Below are 20,997 nucleotides of genomic sequence, written 5' to 3'. Positions count from 1 at the left end.
ATCATATTAAAGACTATGCTTCAAATGAATATGATATGAAATGAATGATATAAACTAAGTTATTTTTGGACTTCATGTAGAAGTTTTAAGAAAAAAAACCAACGTATTTTTCTATACTGACATAACATTCTAGATACCAAATACACCTTTTTGGCACACGATGTCAGCGAGGTTGCTGGAGAAGTGGTTCTCACTAACTGCTGGTAAGCTGTGTGCAGGACTCCCTTTTCCATTACATTGCTTCCATTTGTACAAGCAGTTCTGGCATTAGTGGCTGTGATTATGCAGCTGCACTAACCACCTTTTTTTCCAAAACCCTTCCAGATGCTACTACCAGTCCAATCTGCTGGAAAACTAATCCATAAACTTGCTGTTTCAGTTCCAATGAACACATCTCCTACGTAAAGATGAGATCAGAAATCACAAAGTCTTACTAAGTGTGAGAAAGGGAAACAGCAAAGCAGAGGGAGGAAACCTATAGCGGAGAGCGGTAAAGAAGAGGAGATCCTGGTGTCAGACTGAAGTCAGCGATGGTGGGGCTTCTACCAGCACAGCCCCAGGGAAAAGCAAGCTAAGAGTTGAGAGGTGCTATGCGTACTCGTCATTGATACATGGCCAACCAAGACTTTATACTTTATTCCTGGAGAAATTTTCTCCTATCATCTATGCAAGAATTATTGCTTGTCAACAACAGCCACCTGAAACATTTCTAAAACAGGAGATGTACTGCAATAATTAGAAACTGGTAAGGTTTAATCAATGCAAAGTCTAACATTAAAGCACTTAAAGGTTTAAATATGGAAGAACAACAGAAATGTAGCAAATAAGGTCTGGAATGTAAGAACCCTGTACCTCAAGCTCTTCCCACATAAAGAAAACAGAACAAGTGTTTTGTTTGTTTTTCTATTTTATAAAGAAAACACACAAAAACCCTTAGGCCCAAGAGTTCACCTGCATTTCATATTCTTAAGTTTACAGTATAGAAGTCACATTAATTATGATAGTACTACCTGTCAGCATAAACTCTCTTTTCACCAGCACCAATATGCCTTTTTAATTGGCAAATACACTTTTTCACTGGTAACTGGTTCTAGAGTTGCATGTTTTCAATAATGGAAGTACAGAACATTTAACATCTGTACTAATACATGGTGTGAAGTTTTTAGCCTAGCGACCATTCATTACTTTTTTGATGCAATGCTAGCATCTGCCAGATCTTTATAGTGTACAGTATTATTTATAAGCCTGTTACTATTGTATATGATTTCATACAGCATTAGAGATGTTTGAAATCTGTTCTTGAACGTTGTATGACCTAGGTAGTATTCCATTGCAGCACCCATAATAATAATACTCAACATACTGCCATTAACCTGTTGTGCAGTGTTTTAACATTTTTTAAACTCTTGTTATATGTAATAAAATACCAGTAAAGACAAAAAATTGCCCCTATAATGAGGCACATTTTGGCATCTGTGCTAAATGCTGCTACATGGGCAGGCAAGTGCAAGTCAAAATATGAAAAGGAGAAAGTCATCATCTAATCACATTCATAACTTTTTCATAGAAAAATATAAATATATTCCCTGAAATGTAGGACAAAGAAGAGCCAGCATCCATCATGAGTTCTAGTGCTATTACCATAAAAAAAAAGGAGTGGGCTGGCTTTTCCTTTTAAGGTTACGTTTCGCAATCTATATCATCTAAACCTCTGTCATCATCGTCATCACAATCGTCGTATCTCACAGTCCGTCTACCACCGTTTCGAGTTCTTATCTTAGAACGCCGATTAGCTCTTCTATATTTGGTGTAATCCAAATCTTCAGAGTCATTTTCCTGGTTAGGTTTCCAGCGTTTCCTTCGCTGGGGTCTTCTGGAAGTCTTAAGTGAGCTGGCATTGGTAGCTTCTTTTCTAACAACTTCTGCTTTCCTCTTCCTCTTTCTTGTTTCTGTGGCATCACTACAGATACTGTTATCAGTTCCAGAGTCTGAATCAGAAGAGCAATGGAAACTGGCTTTTGAACTTCCTGCAGTCCCAGGTGCTTCCACATTCTCCAATACTGAGCTTTTTTCATCTTTCTTCCCCCGTGTTGCAGATTCTGCTGTTTCTTTGAAGTCATCCAATAATTTTGATCTTTTGAAAGGAACTCTAGATTTTTTACTTGATACTTCTCTGATATTTTTAGTTTCCTGTTTAGCTAAGTCAGGAGCTACCTCCTCTTCAGAGTTGCTCGTATGATGGTTGTGGGCTGAAGTTGACTGACTGGAACTTCTCCAGTTTCTCCCATTTTCCATCTTGTGGTTTGTGGAATTCTCCTCTGAGGAGTTGCATTCAAAATTTTTAAGAGCTGCAGCACAGACCATTTTGTGTGCCTGCTTGTGGTTATTATCATTCTGCTTTTGAGTCACTTTCATCTCTGCCTCGGATTCTGTTTTTTCATTCTCAGACTCACTAATGTATTTTCTTTTAGGAGCAGATGATTCAGGGCAGGAAAGTTTTTTTCTACCAGAAAGCTGTTCTTTCTCATCGTCAGACTTTAAGCAAGCATCGATCTCCGAGCTGCTAATCAGTTTCTTCCTGGATGCTGCAGACACATTGCCATGAAGCTGCCTTCTGTTCTTTTTTACTGTGTAAACGCTTTCTGAACTTGATAATTCTTCCTTTGTATCGCTCATTATCTTAATCTTATTAGCTGCTAAAGTGGCACATCGGCGTGGATTCTTCTTCTCTGTCACATTAGACAGCTTTATGTGTTTCTTGTAGTTAATAATACATGTCCTGTTCCTGAGCACTTTTCCACTTTGTCCAGTCTCCTCAGATGTTGATTCTACAAAATAAAGATTTAAAAGTTCTTTTTAGTAATCTACATTCCTGAAATAAGTCTATTAAGCAAAAACACTACTGCCTTCAATAAAATACAGAAAAGCATTTTTTAATTTATTTCAACTGTTATGGGCAATTTACCTTAAGCCTTTCCTAAAAATACAGTCAGCCAGTCCCAGCCTTGTGTTTTGAGATAATGAAAGTGTTTGAAAGTAACATTCTTTAGCATCACTCTAGTAATTAGCTTAGAAATTACAAATTACCTAACTTAGAAGTGTTAGTAATACGAAAGCATTTGTTTGCTATCATTTTCTTACTAGAATGAACTTCCAAAATGAATTATTACACATTTTAGACCTTTGAATTCTAAAAAAGAATTTATAATATTTTATGTGGACACAAACCTCAGATGGATTTCATAACTTTAGAATTGTTTCACATACATGAAAAACATTTAAATGGTTCAGTTCCTTAGCAGCTTTAAGAGTAAGACTGCTTTTAGTAGTGAATCTTCCATTCAGTATTTTTAATATAGTACTTGCTTATGTTGGGTTTGAAAACAAATATTCAGTCTGTAAATAACGTGAATGATGCTACAAAGATAAATGGTTTAAACGTTTACCTTCTAAATAAAACAGTTTTACTCATAGGTATTGATTAAAATTAAAAGCAGAAGTTCTTGAAGTAAATTTATTTGCATAGACTTGATTTAAAGAATTGTTATTTTAGCAGAAATGTGTTTTGCAAAGTTAGTTTTCCCAAGATTATTGTCCATCTTTATTTCTTTGTAGCTGTTAGTGATTTTATGAGTGAAGTGGATAAACATGTGCTCCATTAAAGCCCCTACATTATATTAGTGTATTATCTCCCACCAGCCTGAGACTTAAAGCTGAGTAAGGTTCAGTACCCTGCTCCTTCTGGTCAGTTTAGCCAGATGTGTTAGCACTGCAGCTCATTTGTACTCTCATTCCCCAATTCCTTACCTATGAGGTATGGATAGGGCAACAGTTTCCCTAAATTCTGAACAGAATAAATGCAGTAAAGATGTATTATAGGAAATAAATAATAAAAAGTTATGAGAGAGAAATTTTAATGTCCAGCTTGACTACCAATATTAAAAATCCCTGCAGGTACCAAATCTGGTCATTATTTCAATGTAAATCCTTCTATGTACTACTGAAGTTTATTCCTATTTTGAGGTTTCCAAAGGATAAATAATTTACTGTCTTTTCTAACAGTTTCAAGAAGTTATACATGAATACTACTACTGTTGCTATTGGTACTGTGTGATTTTATGGCCAAAACATAACCTATTTCTGCTGAATACAGCATAATGCTGTATAAGAGGGAAACCAATTCACAGATTAGAAGAAGTAAGAGCTAAGGCTTAAATTATACACTGTCCTCCAGTACTGTCAAGTAGACAGAGACATGACATATGGCTGCTACTCATAGCTGTTATGAGGCAAACCTGAACAGGCAGGAGCAAAGAGCTTTAACATGGTGAATTACACCTGAAACAGGAAAATACTCTAATTAAATGTAACGACACATCATAACATACTAGTAGTGGCAAACAGCAGCACACAAGCTACTGGTACAAAGAGACATTTTGACCAGTTACTAAGTGTGGAAACATAATCCAACTCCAGGATTAAGAGATTCCCCTACATTTGCTTTAAGCTACACTTGCATTACAGAAGGCCAGTTTGGAAAGGTAGAAAAGACTGCCCAGACTTAATGCTAACTTGATCCCCTTTGGCCATCTGGAGAAGTAAATGTTTGAAACTTAAAGACATCACCTGGAACTGTTCCAAGAAAGGCAGCTAAAGAAAGAATGCACACAATGACTTAAGTCAGTTGTTCCACAGAGATAGGTGTTAAATGTTTATGGATAGATGTTTTGAGGAAAAAAAAGCTTTTATCATAATAAACAGATTATGCATATTTTAAAAGTTTCAGCAGCTAATTTATAAAACAGAATGCAAGACTAATGCATAAAGGCGTCCAGACTTTCTGCAACACACTACCAGAATATTAAATCTATACTTTGTATACAAAAATCTTAAATTCGGAGCAAATTTGTATAAAACTCATTTTTAATTAAAGTTTTGTTTAAAACTTAACTCAGGAAGTTCATTGTGTAGTTTCATTAAATGCTGCAAAGGAACAAACAGATTGCACAGGCAGAAAGAGGAAGGATTAAACAAACTCCAGTACCCACAAAAACTATGAGAGCATTTAAAAGACAGGCACCAAGTTACAGAGGCCTTGTCCACCAAGTTCACCATTGTGACAAGCTGTTCTGGAGCTCATGCCATCAAACCCTAAACCTCGAAGTCCAGGCTTCAATACTGAGTAGGAATATTCATCCACCGCTCCAGTCAGCTCACCTGCAGTGTGTCCTACAGTTCACGAATTACTGCCCAGCCCCTACTAACCAGCTACAGAATTTATATGGAAATTTTGCTTTAGTAGTGTTATTTTTTGGCATTTGGTTGGGTTTTGTTTGTTTTTAAATATACATATATACGAAAACATACTATATATCTAGAATACGATAGAAAATATAATACATATTACAGTACTATATAGACTATGTTTTATATATTACAATATCCTATATTTTCTGTGTAGTGTATATACAATATATATATTAAAAGCAAAACAAAAACAAACACACCACAAAGCAAAGTTTCCATATAAATTGCTTAGCTGGTTAACCACATAGTGTATATATATAGTTATACAGAGAGAAAATATGTATTTATTTGAAAACACATTATATAAATACATATGTGCCTATATTTATGTATTTAAATAAAAGCATCTCCAGCAGTACCTAACAATAACTTTTAGAAGCGCAAACAAGTTTAGCTTCCTATTTCCTATCAGCCTCTTTAGAAAAGAGCAAGACATGCATCAGTTTGGTAAAACACAGTAAACTAGGCTGTGCAAACAGCACAATCTGTTGTTGCATCTACTGACTATTGAGAAAAATGAGTTAGAAAGGGCATCTGCTAATTTAAAAATAATTACGTGACTACCTGTGGTAATATCTCAAATTTAAGATTAGATAAACTGAAATGGAAAATAATATTGTGGTTTACAGTAAACACTGTCCGAAGCTAGCTATCAGTTCATATACAGGACAACTAACATTTCAACAAAACATGTGGAATAACTCACAATGTAAAGAAAACTAAACGTCTGAAAGTTACTTGCCTATAAGGAACATTGTATAGGACAATGATATATTCCCCTTTCACATGAAAGAAGTCTCAAACTTGGCCCTGTGTCTTTAGCCATCCTGGTTCTTTACATACTGGGATCATAAAAATAAGTTTTTTACTAAGTTAATGGTATATTCAGCCCTTCTGGCAGATGACTCTGCAAGGAGATCCAAACAATCCAAAAAGCTCAGTGTTGGCTACCCAGTGTGACAGCTTCTACATAATTCACGAGGAATGTTTACACAAAAAGTTTTTAAAATTAACCAGTCTTGTTTTCGCCTTAAACATGAGTTGTTAGACAAGACTGATAAGGGAAACGTTACCAATTATCTACTCCAAAAGCTACAAATTCTCACTAGATTAAGTATTTGTACAAATACCTTCCATTTTTGTCATATTAAAAGCCTCTTCCAATCTTCTCCAAGTAACACCAAAAAGTTTAGTATTTGACTTGGGAATTTTATCAAGAAGCACATTCGAGTAAGATTTTCTATTCCATAAAGCTATTAAAAGATTCCCTCCCCCCAGTTTTCTTAAGTTTTAGAATAGAAAGTGACTACGGCAATGTAGTTCTGACAAATTTGGAGTTCAATAAGCAATTACAGAACTCAGCAGCTCTTTATTGTTGCTCCTCAGGTCCATCTGGCATCCTTTCACCTTGCTAATATTAAAACAGTAAGAAACGTTTTCAGTATGTTTAGCAGCTATAAATACTAAAGCCTTTTTAGTACAAAAGAAGTAAGTATTCCTTGTGGGAAAACTGTCAAGACAGATTGATCTTAAGAGACAATCTTCTTCTCAAGATCCTTAAAGCACTGCATTACAAGCGTGTATCAAAGTCACTATCTGAGACAGCACAAAAATGTGATACAATCAAACTTACAAGGCTGTTACAAATTTACTCAGTCTGGAAGAAAAAGAAATACATGCTGTCAAAAATAATCCTTTCCCCCTGCCTTATTTTTTTTGGCAAGGCAGCATTCAGTTGACACTGAACACTGAAAAGGAAGGAGCTTGGACACAAAAATTTTACTCTCTCATAATGCAGTACTGAAGACAGCTCACTCTTTTCTCAATTGCCAAATTAACGATGTAGGAAGTAACTGAAAACAGATAGGATTTTTTGCTCCAAAACATTACAGTCTTCAACTCTGATCAAGTATTATGTGAGCCAGAAAGGTTTAATTCCGTTGTGTGTGCTTGGTATGTAAAACAGCCAACCAACTCATGCCCTTGAGCTTGAGTACCTTTTTTCCGTTTAATTCCCTTAAAGCCTTTTGATAACTATTTGCAGGGCACTAAATTCCTGTAAACCCATGTGTTAAGGCTAAACAATGCAGACTGCTTTGTTTGAGGGAGGTGGGTGAGGAACACTGCTGAGAAAAATTAGTCTTTGCACCATAACAACAAAACAAAATCTACATAATCAAAATAAAAATAAATGCTATGTAAAACCTGCACTTCAATAAGGATAGATATAGAAAAAGCTAACGATTTAGATACAGGCTAGATCTATTGCCACTTACGGGTGGCAATAGATCTCAAGTCTTTTAAGAGTGCTTAAGATGTTTCACAATTTTTTACCCTCCCTCTCAAAAAAAACGACCGAACAAACAAACAAACCAAACAAAAAAAACCAAAACCAACCAAACAAAAAACCCCCACAAAACAAAACCTCTGAAAAGCAAACAACAAAACAAACCCCCAAACACAGTTTAAATTCCTAAGGAGTTTTTAGAGGTTCATAATCTGGTCTCTGTGATCCAGTGACAGGTTTGGAAGGATTAGACCAGAACACCAACCTCTGAACAGTCTTTCAAATGCTAAATCAGGACCAATCCCCTAACAATATAAAGACACATAATGTACAGACCCTGTTTTAATAAAACTTAGCCATCATTCTGATATGCTTTAAAAAAATCCAAACCATGAATGTCCAAATCATAACGTGTCAGCCAGCACACACAAACATTTGAGTGTCAGATAGAATTATAGGGCAGCAGGGGGAAGGCGCAAAGAACTAAACTTTTTGAAACAAGTGGAATGGTAAATCTTGCATCTGCATCTATCTGGAATTTCTGTCCTTCAGTTAGCTGTTGTTAACTGCTTCACATAGATCTTCTCTGTAATGTCTTATTGGCGTGATAATGTAGCTAGAAAGTGACATCACGCTTCAATTAGTTACAACTTTGCTTAGACACCTATGAAACTAAAGCAAGCAAGGAACAGCAGGGTCACCACTGTACCTCCCCATGCACAATCCCAACCCCGCCCCCCCCCGCCCCCGATAACCATCCAAAACCCTGTATGTTATAGTAAAACTGGGAAAAGCCAGACATGCATCAAAACAAAACGAATGCAGCACCAAAGTGCCTCTCTGTCTTAAGGACACCACACATCACTTGACAGAATAAAATCCCAAAGCCAAATCAAGTTCCAGGTTCCAGTGTACACCATGGAAGAATAATTACAACATCTTTCAGTCAAATAAAAATAAAGTTCCTTCAACTGAAAATAATAATGGCTCTAAGTCTGATTTAGAACAGAAAGTTTCAACAGAAAATTAAGATAGTCTACAGTAAGAACTATAACTTTACCCACAAGTTCAAGGTAACAGGACTACAAAACAAAGAGTTTTCATTGCTGAAATTCTCAAAACAAGGAACAGGACAGAGAGAGCTGTACTGCTCCTTTTGAGATTTTGTGCTACCCTGAGCTGCACACCATAAAGCTCATTCACAGCATCCTTTACAACATTGCTTAGTTTTGTGCCAACAACCTGAAAGCCCGTGCTTCTCAAATTTAACTGTCACATAAGCACAGTAATATTACTTCAGAATAGGTATTTTAGCATTAGATACTATATATTGCTACATAGATAAGCAAGTGCAAGTTAAATATGGAAAGAACAATCATGATTTAATTATAACTTTTTCACAGAGAAATGTATTGCCTGAATTGCACAAGAACGGCCAGTGTTCAATCCAAATTCTCAATACCATAGAACTACACCAAATTTGAATAGTTTTCTCTCAGTGCTGTGTCTGGTAACCTCTCAGTTCCAAACCTGTCTAGACTTCTAGACACTGTCATCATCATCGTCATTGTAGCTCACCATTCTCCTTCCCCCATTTATAGTTATTTTAGAACAACAAGTAACAATATTACACTTTGTAGAGTCCAAATTCTCCCAGCCATTATGCAGTCATTAATCTTGTCTCCTTCATCTAGTCAATATCAACAGATGCATTAACTTTAAAAATTTTACCTTTTCTCACAATTTTTGTTCTTCCTTTTCTCTTCCTCTTTTTTGCTTTTGAAGTAGTTTCACAATAATTACTGTTATTGGAATCTGTCTCAGATTCTGTATCAGAAGAGTGATTGAAACTGGTACCAGGTCCAGATTTTGAACTCTCTGCAGTTTTAGTTGGCACCAAGCTCTCCGAGATAAAACTTCTCCCATCCTCTCTGTCTTCTGTTTCAGATTCTGCTGTGTCCTCTAAATCACTCAAGACTTTTGCTTTTTTTAAAGGAACAAGCTCTAGACCAGTTGCTTTTCTGCCATTCCATCTATCTGATTCAGAATCCACTTCATCCTCAGAATAGCTCTCTGCAGGCTTATTATGTGCAGATGTAGACTGGTCAGAAGCTTTTTGACTGCTCCCATACTCTGAATTATGGCTTTTGGAGTCCTCCTCTGAGAAGTCTGGAGTGGGACTTTTCATTTTGGGAGATACAGAATGGACTGTCCCACGTGATTGTTTATGACCATTGCTTTGCCAGGTTTTCTGCTTCATCTGTGTGTCTGTCTCAGAATCTGAAGTTCCATTTTCAGATTCACTAACAAATTTTCTTCGTGCAGCAGAAGAACCAGTTTGAGAAAGAATTTTCCTCTTGGTAAGCTGCTCTTCTATTTCTTTTTCACTTTCGGACTTTAAGCCTACATCATCCTCAGACCCCTCCAGTAACATTCGCCTGGCTGCAGCTGAGGCATTTCGGTGAGGCAGTTTCCTATTCTTGCACCCAATGCCAATACTTTCTGAGCTTGAAACCTCTTCCTCCACATCGCTCATTAACCTTAACTTATTAGCAGCCACAGCAGCACTTCTGCGTGGAGTTTTTCTGTGTCTACCAGTACTATTACTGAGTGATCCAGAAGTCACCACCGAAGTATTTTCAGAGTCACTGACATATAACTTTTTTCTGACAGTTTTTCTTGTATTCCCATTCTCCTGAAGAAGTGGTCCTGTAAAGGAAATGAGAGATTAGCATCTTAAATATAAAACCAGCAACTTCTTAAGTCTTGTCAAGTCTGGAGCAGGTTCAACTCACAGACACGACAAACGAAATGTACTCCTTGTAATAGTTATGTGCATTGTTGTCATAAATTTTTCATTCATTCTAGTTTTGTGACAATTAGGACTTCTTTATGAATTACTGCTTTTACTTTTGTTTACTTAAAAAATTGTCGCAAGACATTCCCTCTTATTAGGCTCTTGATTTCTGCTCTTTGCCCCTAAGTACTAAAAAAAGTTGATTGTACTATTTTGAGAGCTTCAGAACTACCACCAATAAAAAGCTGGCATCTTACACATATAACAATTTAAAAAATACTAATTATATTTAGTTATATAAACACTTGTGTTATTTACCATTCACAAGAAAACTACTCAAATCTTACCTGTTTGTTTTCTCTGAGCAGCTCGATTTCTAGTTATCCTACGATTGCTGTTCTTTCTTCTACATACACCATTGTGTAGTGGAGGCGACATAAGAGCCACAGAGCTTTCTTTGCTGTCTCCTGAGCTACTTGTAGAGGATGAAGAAGAAGTAGACAAAGAAACCAAGGAACCTTCTATTTCACTTTCTGTTAAAAAAAAAAAAAAAATTGTCAATTAGAATTCTAAACATACAGTCAGCTTCCCGTTAAGAGCTACATTTTGCTGATCCAGGAAATCTTCACTATTTCCTCACAATATTATCTTACAATACACTATCATGCCTTAATGTCTTACATGTATGAAACTGATAGCTCTAAAAAATATGCCACTCCATATTGATACAGTGTTCAGTGACAGGAAACTTCTTTAACCTGTATTTAAGTTTCAAGTAAAATAACATGGCTGTTCCCAAATAAGAGAATTAAGAGAAAAGCATGTGAAAAACAAACACAAAATATTCTCTGACAGATCTCTCTTACCAGGACTTGTATTGTTATTCTTTGATAGAAACTAAATTTTTGTTGAGGTGAGGTGTAGGGAAAAAAGGAAAAGACAGGAAGGTTTTTATGTCTCCAGGAACTTCTGTTATTTGCTAATTTTGGATGACAATTTTTATGTAATATATATGGGTGTACAGCCTGTATTTTATATAGTACCATTTATCAAATACACTACATTTTCCTCTCAAATAGAAGACATTAATTTACTACAACCACTTTCCTACAACAGCTGCTTGAAATGAAGAAATTCTGTTATTCTATTTGGTAAGACTTAAGAGCATCAAGTAACCATATAATTAGTAGGACAACTTTTTCTTATCATCAGTCTTACTCAGTTCAGCTTTGTTGTGAATCCCCATATAAAAGCTGCAAAAAAGATACTATCCACTTGACTGCAAAAAAGATACACAACCAAGACAGCTCCGCCTCTAATAAGCAAACTATTCTATTGATAGATTCCTGCTCGGGTACAAGCTTTTTCATTAAAAGTTGAGTAAGCTTGCTGCATTCTACGGGATTTTAAAGTAGAAATGTCTATATTTCGTATACAGATATTTTTATAATATTCAATAATGTAGTGTCCAAAACTCATTAAAATACACAAAATTCTGTATTACACAAAAAAACCAAACTGCATCAAAATCTTGTCAAATAAAATAAATGACATTAAAAATGCAACCCTTGTTTAACAATTTAGAACGCAATTGCAAACTATGACAATTATAAAAGGAAGGAAATATTAGTGGACAAGTCATAGCAAAGACCAAGATGAAAATCCGCATCTGAAACAGATTCCATTTCTGACCTGATGATAATGCAGAACAGTTTGTTAGTGTTGTGGATCTAGCTTTTCCATTCCTTTCAAAGGATGCCAGGCATTCAGAATCAGAGGATTCACCAGAAGAACTGTGGTTGTAATTGCTAGCATTCGTCTTATGGCTTGCAACACAGGCGGCTTTCCTTGAGGTAGGTTGAGTAAAAGAGTCTTCCTGCTCAGATTCAATTTTTGCCTGAGACTTTAATGGTTTCTGCTTCAAACTTCTAGTGAAAGGAGAGAGATATAAAAGCAACAGAGGCTGTAAAACTAGGAGAAATAATGGTAATCATGTATTTTAACATTACTTCTCTGTGAAAGCTTAACTAACTGTATGCCATAAGATTTTAGATTTATGGAAGGGTAGGTAGATTTGTGAGCTAACATAGTGTGGGATAATTTTAACTTTGACAGGGATAAGCATTAAGTACTTTCATTAAACCAATAGTGTAGACTCTAGTGAAGTTATACAAGGGGAGATACTCTCTCCTCTGAGAAACAAAGTAGTTAATACTGAAAGCCTCTTAGAAACCCAAGGTCCTCTTATTGTTTATCAGAAAGTTGCAACAGCAGCCTCAATTTCTGTTGAATTCCCAGTCTCTTGTTAATTTCATATAAGCCTCAAACTAAGAGTTATGCATACTAACATTGCTCCACAATAAACTGAGTTCCAAAGAAACAAAAGTGTATCTTTAGAGAAAGTTTGCTGTATAAAACAAAACATGTGTTTGCACAGAAACTCACCGATTCAATTCTTCTTTACTATACATGCTAGGAGTGCTACCCACAGTCCTGATAAGTCACTTTCCACATTTAAAACTCCTATTTTGTCAGTTGCTTCCTTACAGTCACAGGTTTTCAGATATTCATCTATGCACACTAGATGTATATGCTCTTTTTGCTATCCACATACTCTCTCAAATAGTCCCAAACCCACTCCTGCTGAGCACCACTGACTTGTAAAGAAGTCACGCACAATTCTTGAGATACAAGCAGAAGTGTAGTTTCAAAGGAAAATTTCTGCCTATCCTGATGCATGTTTCTTTATTTCTCTGGGAAGAAATAAGAACCCAAGAAATACTGCCAGTAAAGGTTAAAGCTCATTGCCAAGAACACCTGTAGTGTAATCCAACATGTATGCCAGCGAAGAAAGGCTGGACAGTAGCAGAAAGGTATAAGCTCAGTTTCAACAATTTACCAAGTTTAGCTTTTGTATTTTGTCTCGCTTCATCCCATACACAAATTAGGAATACAAGTCAATCATGTCGACCAGTTTGTTTTCCTTCAAAAGAGAAAAGGTATATCTAGCTACCAACGGAATGCCACAGGAAATGAAAATTTCTATAAATTCCATAGGACTTTCTTCTGTACATGATAAAACGTGATATAAGCAGCCTTGTTATCTTTGTAATATATACAGCTAAGTAAATCTTTGTTTCATTCCTCATTATTTCAGTCAGATTAAATATTGATTTCCTGAGTGAAATATTTAAAAACAACAAAAGCAAAAAACCCAGCCTTTTTGTACCCTTCAGTCCCTTTGCTGTTTCACAGACAGTTTTATATTACAAAACCCCCACTTTTTTTGCATCTTTCCTTCTGCAAGAGAGATAATTATAAAAAGTCTCGCTCAAGTTAGCTAACCATTTAATACGCTGTTTTCTTCACAGACTAAACATGACAGTCAACATGAATATTAGTCAGCTGAGCTGTATCTCTACATCTGCATAATGTTGTTACCTGAGCATTTTGGTAGGATGCTGCACTGAGCTTTGATTATGATATCTTCTAGTATACCTCTGGTTTCTTCGTAGCTTTTCATTCTGTTTCTGACCATTTCTGAAATCTGAAACAATTCTTCTTATTTTCTCTTCAAATAGTGCTGACAATCTCAAGGTCATACTATAAATCTAGGTAAGGAAGTGGTTATATTAAAAACAGAACCTTTCATCCAAGAATAACATTTCAAAAATTAAAAACTGTATAGAAAAGAAACAGAGAATGCATAGCATGCAATTCTATGCAGCACTAGATAAACAAGAAATTAATATACTAAATATTTTTATCATACTTCTCCACAGTATCCATCCAACCAGCAGCTTTATAAAAAGTGCTGATAAACAACTAATTCCAAAATAATACCTCATTTCATTAAGACAAGCATAAAATCCCCAATATTAACAGCTACCTTTGACTTTTTGTTTGGAGTATAAGATTTTGCATTACTAAATATTAGTCTTATATCTTTGCACAGTTCCATTGGAGTGTCATAATTTCCAGCTTCCAGAGTTTCTTTCACTGTACCAAAGTCCATTGGAGTGTCTATAATATGTCTGTAATCCTAGACAAAACACATGACAAAAAGATTCAAGAAGGTATAAAGGCAAAACAACACTGTTGAATTTTATTTCTATAATTTAATGGTAGCTGAAATGACTGCAGATTATCTTAACCACCAGCTGAAAACAGAAGCAACTACTACAGACAGCAATGCTTTTGCTGAGACTAGCTGATTTAAAGTCTCCACTACATTATCCCCTACAAACTCTTGCTCATTTTCAAGGTTGTCTTCAGAATTTCTGAAGGATCCTGAGTTGATTATGTCACAAGCTTGCACATGCAGATTTTCAGTATCAGTTCTCCTGAGCTTCCTCAATAAAAACTCCCCAATAACATGCAAAGCAACATTTTTATTGTTAATCAAAATGAGAAATGAGACTGCTGTAAATCGCCACATAATCCTTTCCCTGATGCATTTTACTATGAGAAACAAACTGATCTGGTTTAACTAAAAAAAAAAAAAAAAGGCAATTTAAAATATCTCTATCTTTCTCTCCTGTCAATGAGTTTTACAGAAACTCAAGATGTTCTAAAACCTGAAGTGAGACCCAAATTCAAGATGTGAAGTCCATAGGAAAACATTTGTTTGCTTGTCAAGAAGTTTTTTTTCCTTGAAAGTTTTTTTTTGGTTTTTAGACAAAAAGAGACCAAAGAGTGAGGAAGAATACCATGAATAGCTAAGAGAAAGAGATGGAACGAATCAAATTCATAGCTCAGGCTCAGTTAAACAGGTTTTGTAGATCATCCTTCAAGAAACTGGTTTTCATTAAGAACATACAGATTTATCTAGAATTATTTCCCTATAAGGGACAGTAAGAAAGCAAACAAGAGTTTGTGAGTGGTTTCAAACCATATTTAAGATACCAGGATATTTTTAGGCACCACTGCTGCTCTACAATTGTTTTGTGTTGTGTGTCAATATTTTGCTGGATGTTAGTTATGTTGATGCAGTTGAGCATACAGCTCATAGTTCTAAGCACAGAGGAAAGCAAATTTCTTTCAATCGTTTGTGACTAAAGCCATAAAAGAGAACAAATACCTCGAAAAGCAATGTAGAGATCTCATGATGGTACGAAATGCTAAGAGAAAAAAAACAATCTTACAAGGTTAATAAGGACAACTTACAGGATATTGATCCAAATCAACTGGCTGCCTGAAAGGTTCAGAATCTTCACACTGGAAAATTAAATTCACCAGTTCCATACACTGTTTCTTCCAACAGTTTTCATCATAGCCAGTTTTCATGTTTTTTCCTTTTTTTAAGCCCCGTCCCTTGGAAAAAAAAAAATAGGAAAAAGCATTACTGAAATACAGAAAGAAAACCTGATAATCTGTCTGGAATTATTTCTGAAGCAGAAAAATGCACTTCCAAATGTATCGTTTTATAACAAAAAGGGCACTATACTACTAGCAGATTTTTTCCTAATCTTTAGTAATAAACTCTGACAAATAATACAATTTTCTTTTACTATCTTTCAAGGGTTTTTTAATACTAAATAACTAAGGCACACAAAAGTATACCTTTTGATACTAAATTATTCTCAAAATATTTGAATATTATTCATCACTCAAAATATTTTTTTCCAAGCATCTCAGCTGAATAATGCTTTTATTTCAGTGTCATACAGATAACTGAAAACCGTTACACTGAACAGCACTGGTATCAAACTTGAAAGTCAGATCTTCCTAGACAACTACACTGAACAGGTATAGAAGCACTAAAACAGCAAAGACTTATTTAAGCAAAGCTTTTTCTTCCTTAATACCATCAGAAAAATTTGGTTCTATGATTGTTATAAAACCAAGCATCACTATCACAGCATTTCAATACAGTCTGTTAATCAATTTTTCCTGCCAGATCTGATTTAGGTATATACAGTAACGACTAGCCAACTCACCTTTCTTCTTCTATATGACGTTCTCGGAACACATTTTTCATCATCCTGCATAAAACAAAATCAATCATCTTAAAAATTATGTGTAAAAAAATACGTAATGGGTGTTCAAAATGTCATTAGATTTGATACTGTGTTAAAAACTGATTTTTATTCTACTTTCTCTCAATGAGATAGAAGATAAGCATATAAGAAAACACAACACAGGATTTGAGAGACTTGGAAAGCAAGATCCTAAGATGCTACCACTGAAGATTCTCAATTCCACTCTTGTCCTTAATATAAAGGAAAAAACACCATCAGAAATTGCAATGAGAAGATACCCATCAGCTTTGAACCTCAGCAACTAAAGTTTGTCAGTAATTCAAATCACTGATAACAGATGTCATAAAACTTTCTGATTTTTGCTTGCCCTGAGTTTAAGACAAGACATCTTGTGATCAAGTTACTTTTGGTAAAAAGAAAAATCTTACAATCTGGAAGTACTAAGGTGATGCTGAAGTAGTGAAATAAAGAACTAAAACAATTCCATATAATTTCTTCCCTACGTATTAACCTGCAAGGGAGAACAGCTATTTTGGAACTTTATGAAGTATTGGTAGTAAATGCCAAATTAGAAATCAAAAAGTGAAAGAGACATCAATTTTGGCAGCTCTGGCTACACTATTAATAAACATACAGCACTGCAGACAGCATTCACTTGTATAACAACAGTGCATATTTACCTCCATCAGATTTAAGATAAATGTACTTTATTAAATTCTCAATGAAGCATGCAAATTTGATATATGATTCATATTGTGGTATACCGTGAAACTGAGAGCCAAAGCATCAACACAATAGTTATACAACTTGTCAATTTTTAGCATTTATGACTATACGAATAATAATTTTCATCTTAGAAATAACCAGATGCATTTAATAAAAAATACAGAGCAAGACAGTTCTTCATGTACTCTTGAAATATTTACATTACGGTACATTAACATGCTTCAGAAATACAGTCCCACACACAAAACACAGAAGAGTTGTTCCAGTTGATAGCACACAGTCATAGTACAAAATGCATATTTGTTATACTTACCAAACATTGACAAATCAAAATTATTTTAATAAAGCATCTCCTCACATCACTCCCAACATTCATAATACATTCCATGTTTACACTAGCTATGTAAACATACAAATACACCCAGAAATATCTATAAAAATAACTGAGCAATTTTACTAAAACCATTTGAAGGCTGGTAGCATTTTCTCAGCACTATACACTATTGGAATTATCCACAAAAAAAGCTTACCAGATCAGCATCAAGACAATCTTGTTCATCATCTGTTGTGCTACATAGTTCAAAAATGTTTGTACAGTTCTGATCACTGTAATGCAATTAAATCTCTGTTATTTGGATAGCAAAAACATAGCTATAATTTCCTAGATTAAACTGAGCCATAACCAAAAGCTACACATAAACTGCAGGACAGTAACTAAGAATGAAATAGAAAAATCAGAAGATGATTATAATATTAACAAAGTAATGTTACATCTGAAAAACTGCTATACTGTGCATTCCAGAAGTGAGGGGAAGAGGGTAAAATTAGCATTATGGATTTGAAAGGGGCCTTCACACCTGATCTACCTGCAGGGAGATTGCCTACACTAATTTAATTCAGTTGAGAGGTTTGATTTTGAAAGAAGTCAGACAAGCTACAACAGGAACTTCTACATATGTGCTAGACAGCTCAGAACTTACTTTACAGGTTGAGCACTTTCATATCAGGTGACATTTTAATACTATAAATAACAGTGAATGATACTGAGGGAAAAAGTTAAAATATCTCTCTGCTGAACATTTAAGTATTTCCCTGGTTAGGATAATAGTCAAAAAGAATTACACAACTGTCCTGCAGTGTATTGAAAAATAGTAAGAAATCAAAAGAAGCAGGATTCACAACGAAGATGCTTATACCTTCCCACCATTTAAGGGCATGATATTCAGCACTATTTAGATTTAAATGCCACTTACTTGATAAACTTTAAGAGCTGGGTAGTGATTTTTTTTGCAGCTCTAGCAATAGCACTCCCAGGTTCATTGAAGGTCCTAGCATTGCTTTCAATGTATCTTACTTCCCAAACCAGTGCAGAGATTCTCCTTAAAATTAAACAAAAATGTTACATCTCTAATACTAAGCTGAAAGGCTTAAAAACTGCTAACAAAACTCTCTCTCGTAATTTTCTGTCCACATTGGATTAAGAAAGACGTCATTTGTTTTAATTCTCCTTAGACCAGTCTCAAACTCTTCATTCACATGGAAAACTGAAGTATGCTTGTACCTATATGTATACACACACAGAGACATGCACACAAGGAAGCAAAACCAACAATGCACACCTTTGCTCACTCGTTTTCCAACTCACTGTTGATAAATCATCTTCAGAAAGTTTGTGAAATTCTAGCACGCTTTGGTTTCATTCTTAAAAATTCAGTTAGTACTTGTACTTGACTAGTTGTAGTAACATTTGTTACCACTAAATTATAAAACAGCACTGAAATAATACTAAGGATTGTGGATTTCCTGGATTCTTTAAAAACGCATGCATTTTTAAAAAAGCTTACATTTGACCTTATTCAAAAAGGAGAGGGAAAAAGTACTATTTAACCATCACTCTAAATTATAACATTTATTCTGGAAACCTCAGATGTTGCTTGTCACAAAGCCCTGTCAAATGGAACACAAGTTGTGTAGTATCTTGGTAATTCTTAACTAAAAACACAAAGCACAAGCAATTAAAAGAGAGTGACAAGAAAATCAGTCTAGTTACTTTTTTAAAGACATCTTGGCTATGATGTTCTGTTCTGTCTCCCCTCAAATACCTTGCTTTGAGGCCAACTGACCAGTCAAAGCAGTATCCTCTCTAAGATGACAGATTTGTAGAAACTGCTACAAATTAAAATTGTAACTTGATAGAAATGAGCTAGCACAACTATATAATTTCATTTTTATGATTCATTTTTCCAATTCCTTATAACCGTGAAGCAGAGACACCCCAAGTTTGCAGCCCTTCACCTACAGAATTTCAGACTATTTCCCAAGACATTATTTCAGTCTTAACGTAGGAAAAAAAGCTATTTGTGTCTCTTCACGGTATTTACAGGCACACTGAAGGTAAGTCCAGATGAAGAACATACTTTAGTTTCTTCTGAGCTATGGATACCCAGCACATCCAGCAAATCAGAACTTTATCATCACTACAGTTCAATTTCTTCCCTCTTTCTCTACTGTAAGTTTTTATCATTTAAAACCCCTGTGATAATATTTAACATTTCACCTCCGTGTTTAAGCCAATTTCTGAAAGTAATACGTGCTTAAGAGCTTAACCCTCTTCAAGTTCAAAGTAACTGAAGTACAGCACTTTGAAATCTTAATAAAGTCTTCAGGATTGAAGGAATTTCTTTTTTTTTAATATTTGCTGTTTTCAAATAGCAAATTTCTCAAAGAAAGAATGTCAGTGTTCATTGTTACTCTAAAAACGGTACCTATACAGGCTGAAATCAATTTCCTTAAGATCTAAGAAATTTAATAATGTTGCAGTTAACAGGCATCAGAGCCCTGCTACAAAAACTAGTAATGTTGAATTCAGGTACTGGACTATCAGTTTTCAGAATGTTTTTAAAAAGGTTAATTGCTCTTCTTACTAAAAAAAGTTCAGATCTTCTCAAAACAGGCAAACTTTAGGCCAAACTCTCCCGTGTTTCTACTGCTAGTACTAACCTGTAAAATCGGTTAGCCAGTCTTGTCCGAATAGTGTTCAGGTCTGTTGGATAAGCAATCACGGTACAGTACTTGGGATATGTACACAGGTCAACTGGACCAGCAAAAGCTGCTGAAATGTCTGTTAAGAAATAGCAAGATTAAACTATTTCAAGACTTGTAGGCATATGACAATTGAGCCAGGTGTTCAATTGCTATGTATATTATTGATAAAACCAGTGGTGTATAGAAATATAAAAATCTCAGTATAGACAAACAAAGAACTGTACATAAACATATATGAACATTCACAGTACTTTATGGTAGGGAATTTTTAAAGGATGCCATGGATATTCCAGGGACCTGCTTATAAACATAATGTGAGGAGAAAACTACCTAAAGCTTAGATGACATGCTTACCAAGAGTCAGAAGCTGATCAATGCCACGGATAATCCGCTCGCATGCTTCATCACGAGATCTCATCCCCCACTCGCCTTCTTGGGGTTTGTACAGTAGCTTCTCCACCTCTTCGAAAGTTACAGAAACACTAGCTCCTAATTCTTCAGGCTGATCAACTGAAGAGTGATAGCAAATAGGATAGGGTAGGAAGTTAGAACACAAACCAACTAGGTAAACTGTTTAGTACTGATGTTTATTAAATACTCATATGCTCATAACTGACAAAAAAAAAATCTTGTCTTAAAGTCGAGATTGATGCTAAGACCATAGGAAAAATAAGTACACCGAAGGCCTACAACAGCAAAGATATCCTTTACGTGCCTTTTTTTTTTTCAGTTCTGGATCTCCAGAAGACTCTTTCCTCTCTTCATTTAAGCACTAGACTTGAAGAGGACTTGAACTCAGAAGAGTTGTTTATATGCTTTTGTTTTAAATGCATGCCCTAAACTTCACAGGATCA

The 20,997-nt window shown here is 35.2% G+C and overlaps 1 protein-coding gene across 1 annotated transcript in view; it reads right to left on the bottom strand.

Annotated features, from left to right (window-relative positions):
* Positions 1-459: 459 nt before the first annotated feature.
* BRWD1 (bromodomain and WD repeat domain containing 1) overlaps positions 460-20,997 on the bottom strand; it is a 57,450-nt gene continuing 36,912 nt past the window's right edge. Inside the window, exons 30-41 of the mRNA XM_065627287.1 lie at positions 20,498-20,653; positions 20,099-20,219; positions 18,352-18,477; positions 17,629-17,704; positions 16,331-16,375; positions 15,558-15,704; positions 14,281-14,433; positions 13,833-14,002; positions 12,084-12,319; positions 10,739-10,924; positions 9,326-10,303; positions 460-2,828 (exon numbers count right to left, since the gene is read on the bottom strand). Of these exons, the coding sequence (XP_065483359.1) occupies positions 1,681-2,828; positions 9,326-10,303; positions 10,739-10,924; positions 12,084-12,319; positions 13,833-14,002; positions 14,281-14,433; positions 15,558-15,704; positions 16,331-16,375; positions 17,629-17,704; positions 18,352-18,477; positions 20,099-20,219; positions 20,498-20,653 (3,542 nt within the window). The 3' untranslated portion in view covers positions 460-1,680. The remainder of the gene's footprint in view (positions 2,829-9,325; positions 10,304-10,738; positions 10,925-12,083; positions 12,320-13,832; positions 14,003-14,280; positions 14,434-15,557; positions 15,705-16,330; positions 16,376-17,628; positions 17,705-18,351; positions 18,478-20,098; positions 20,220-20,497; positions 20,654-20,997) is intronic.

Source organism: Caloenas nicobarica, chromosome 1, assembly GCF_036013445.1.
Source record: "Caloenas nicobarica isolate bCalNic1 chromosome 1, bCalNic1.hap1, whole genome shotgun sequence".
NCBI classification, from domain to species: domain Eukaryota; kingdom Metazoa; phylum Chordata; class Aves; order Columbiformes; family Columbidae; genus Caloenas; species Caloenas nicobarica.
This window is presented reverse-complemented; position numbering and strand designations above follow the sequence as displayed.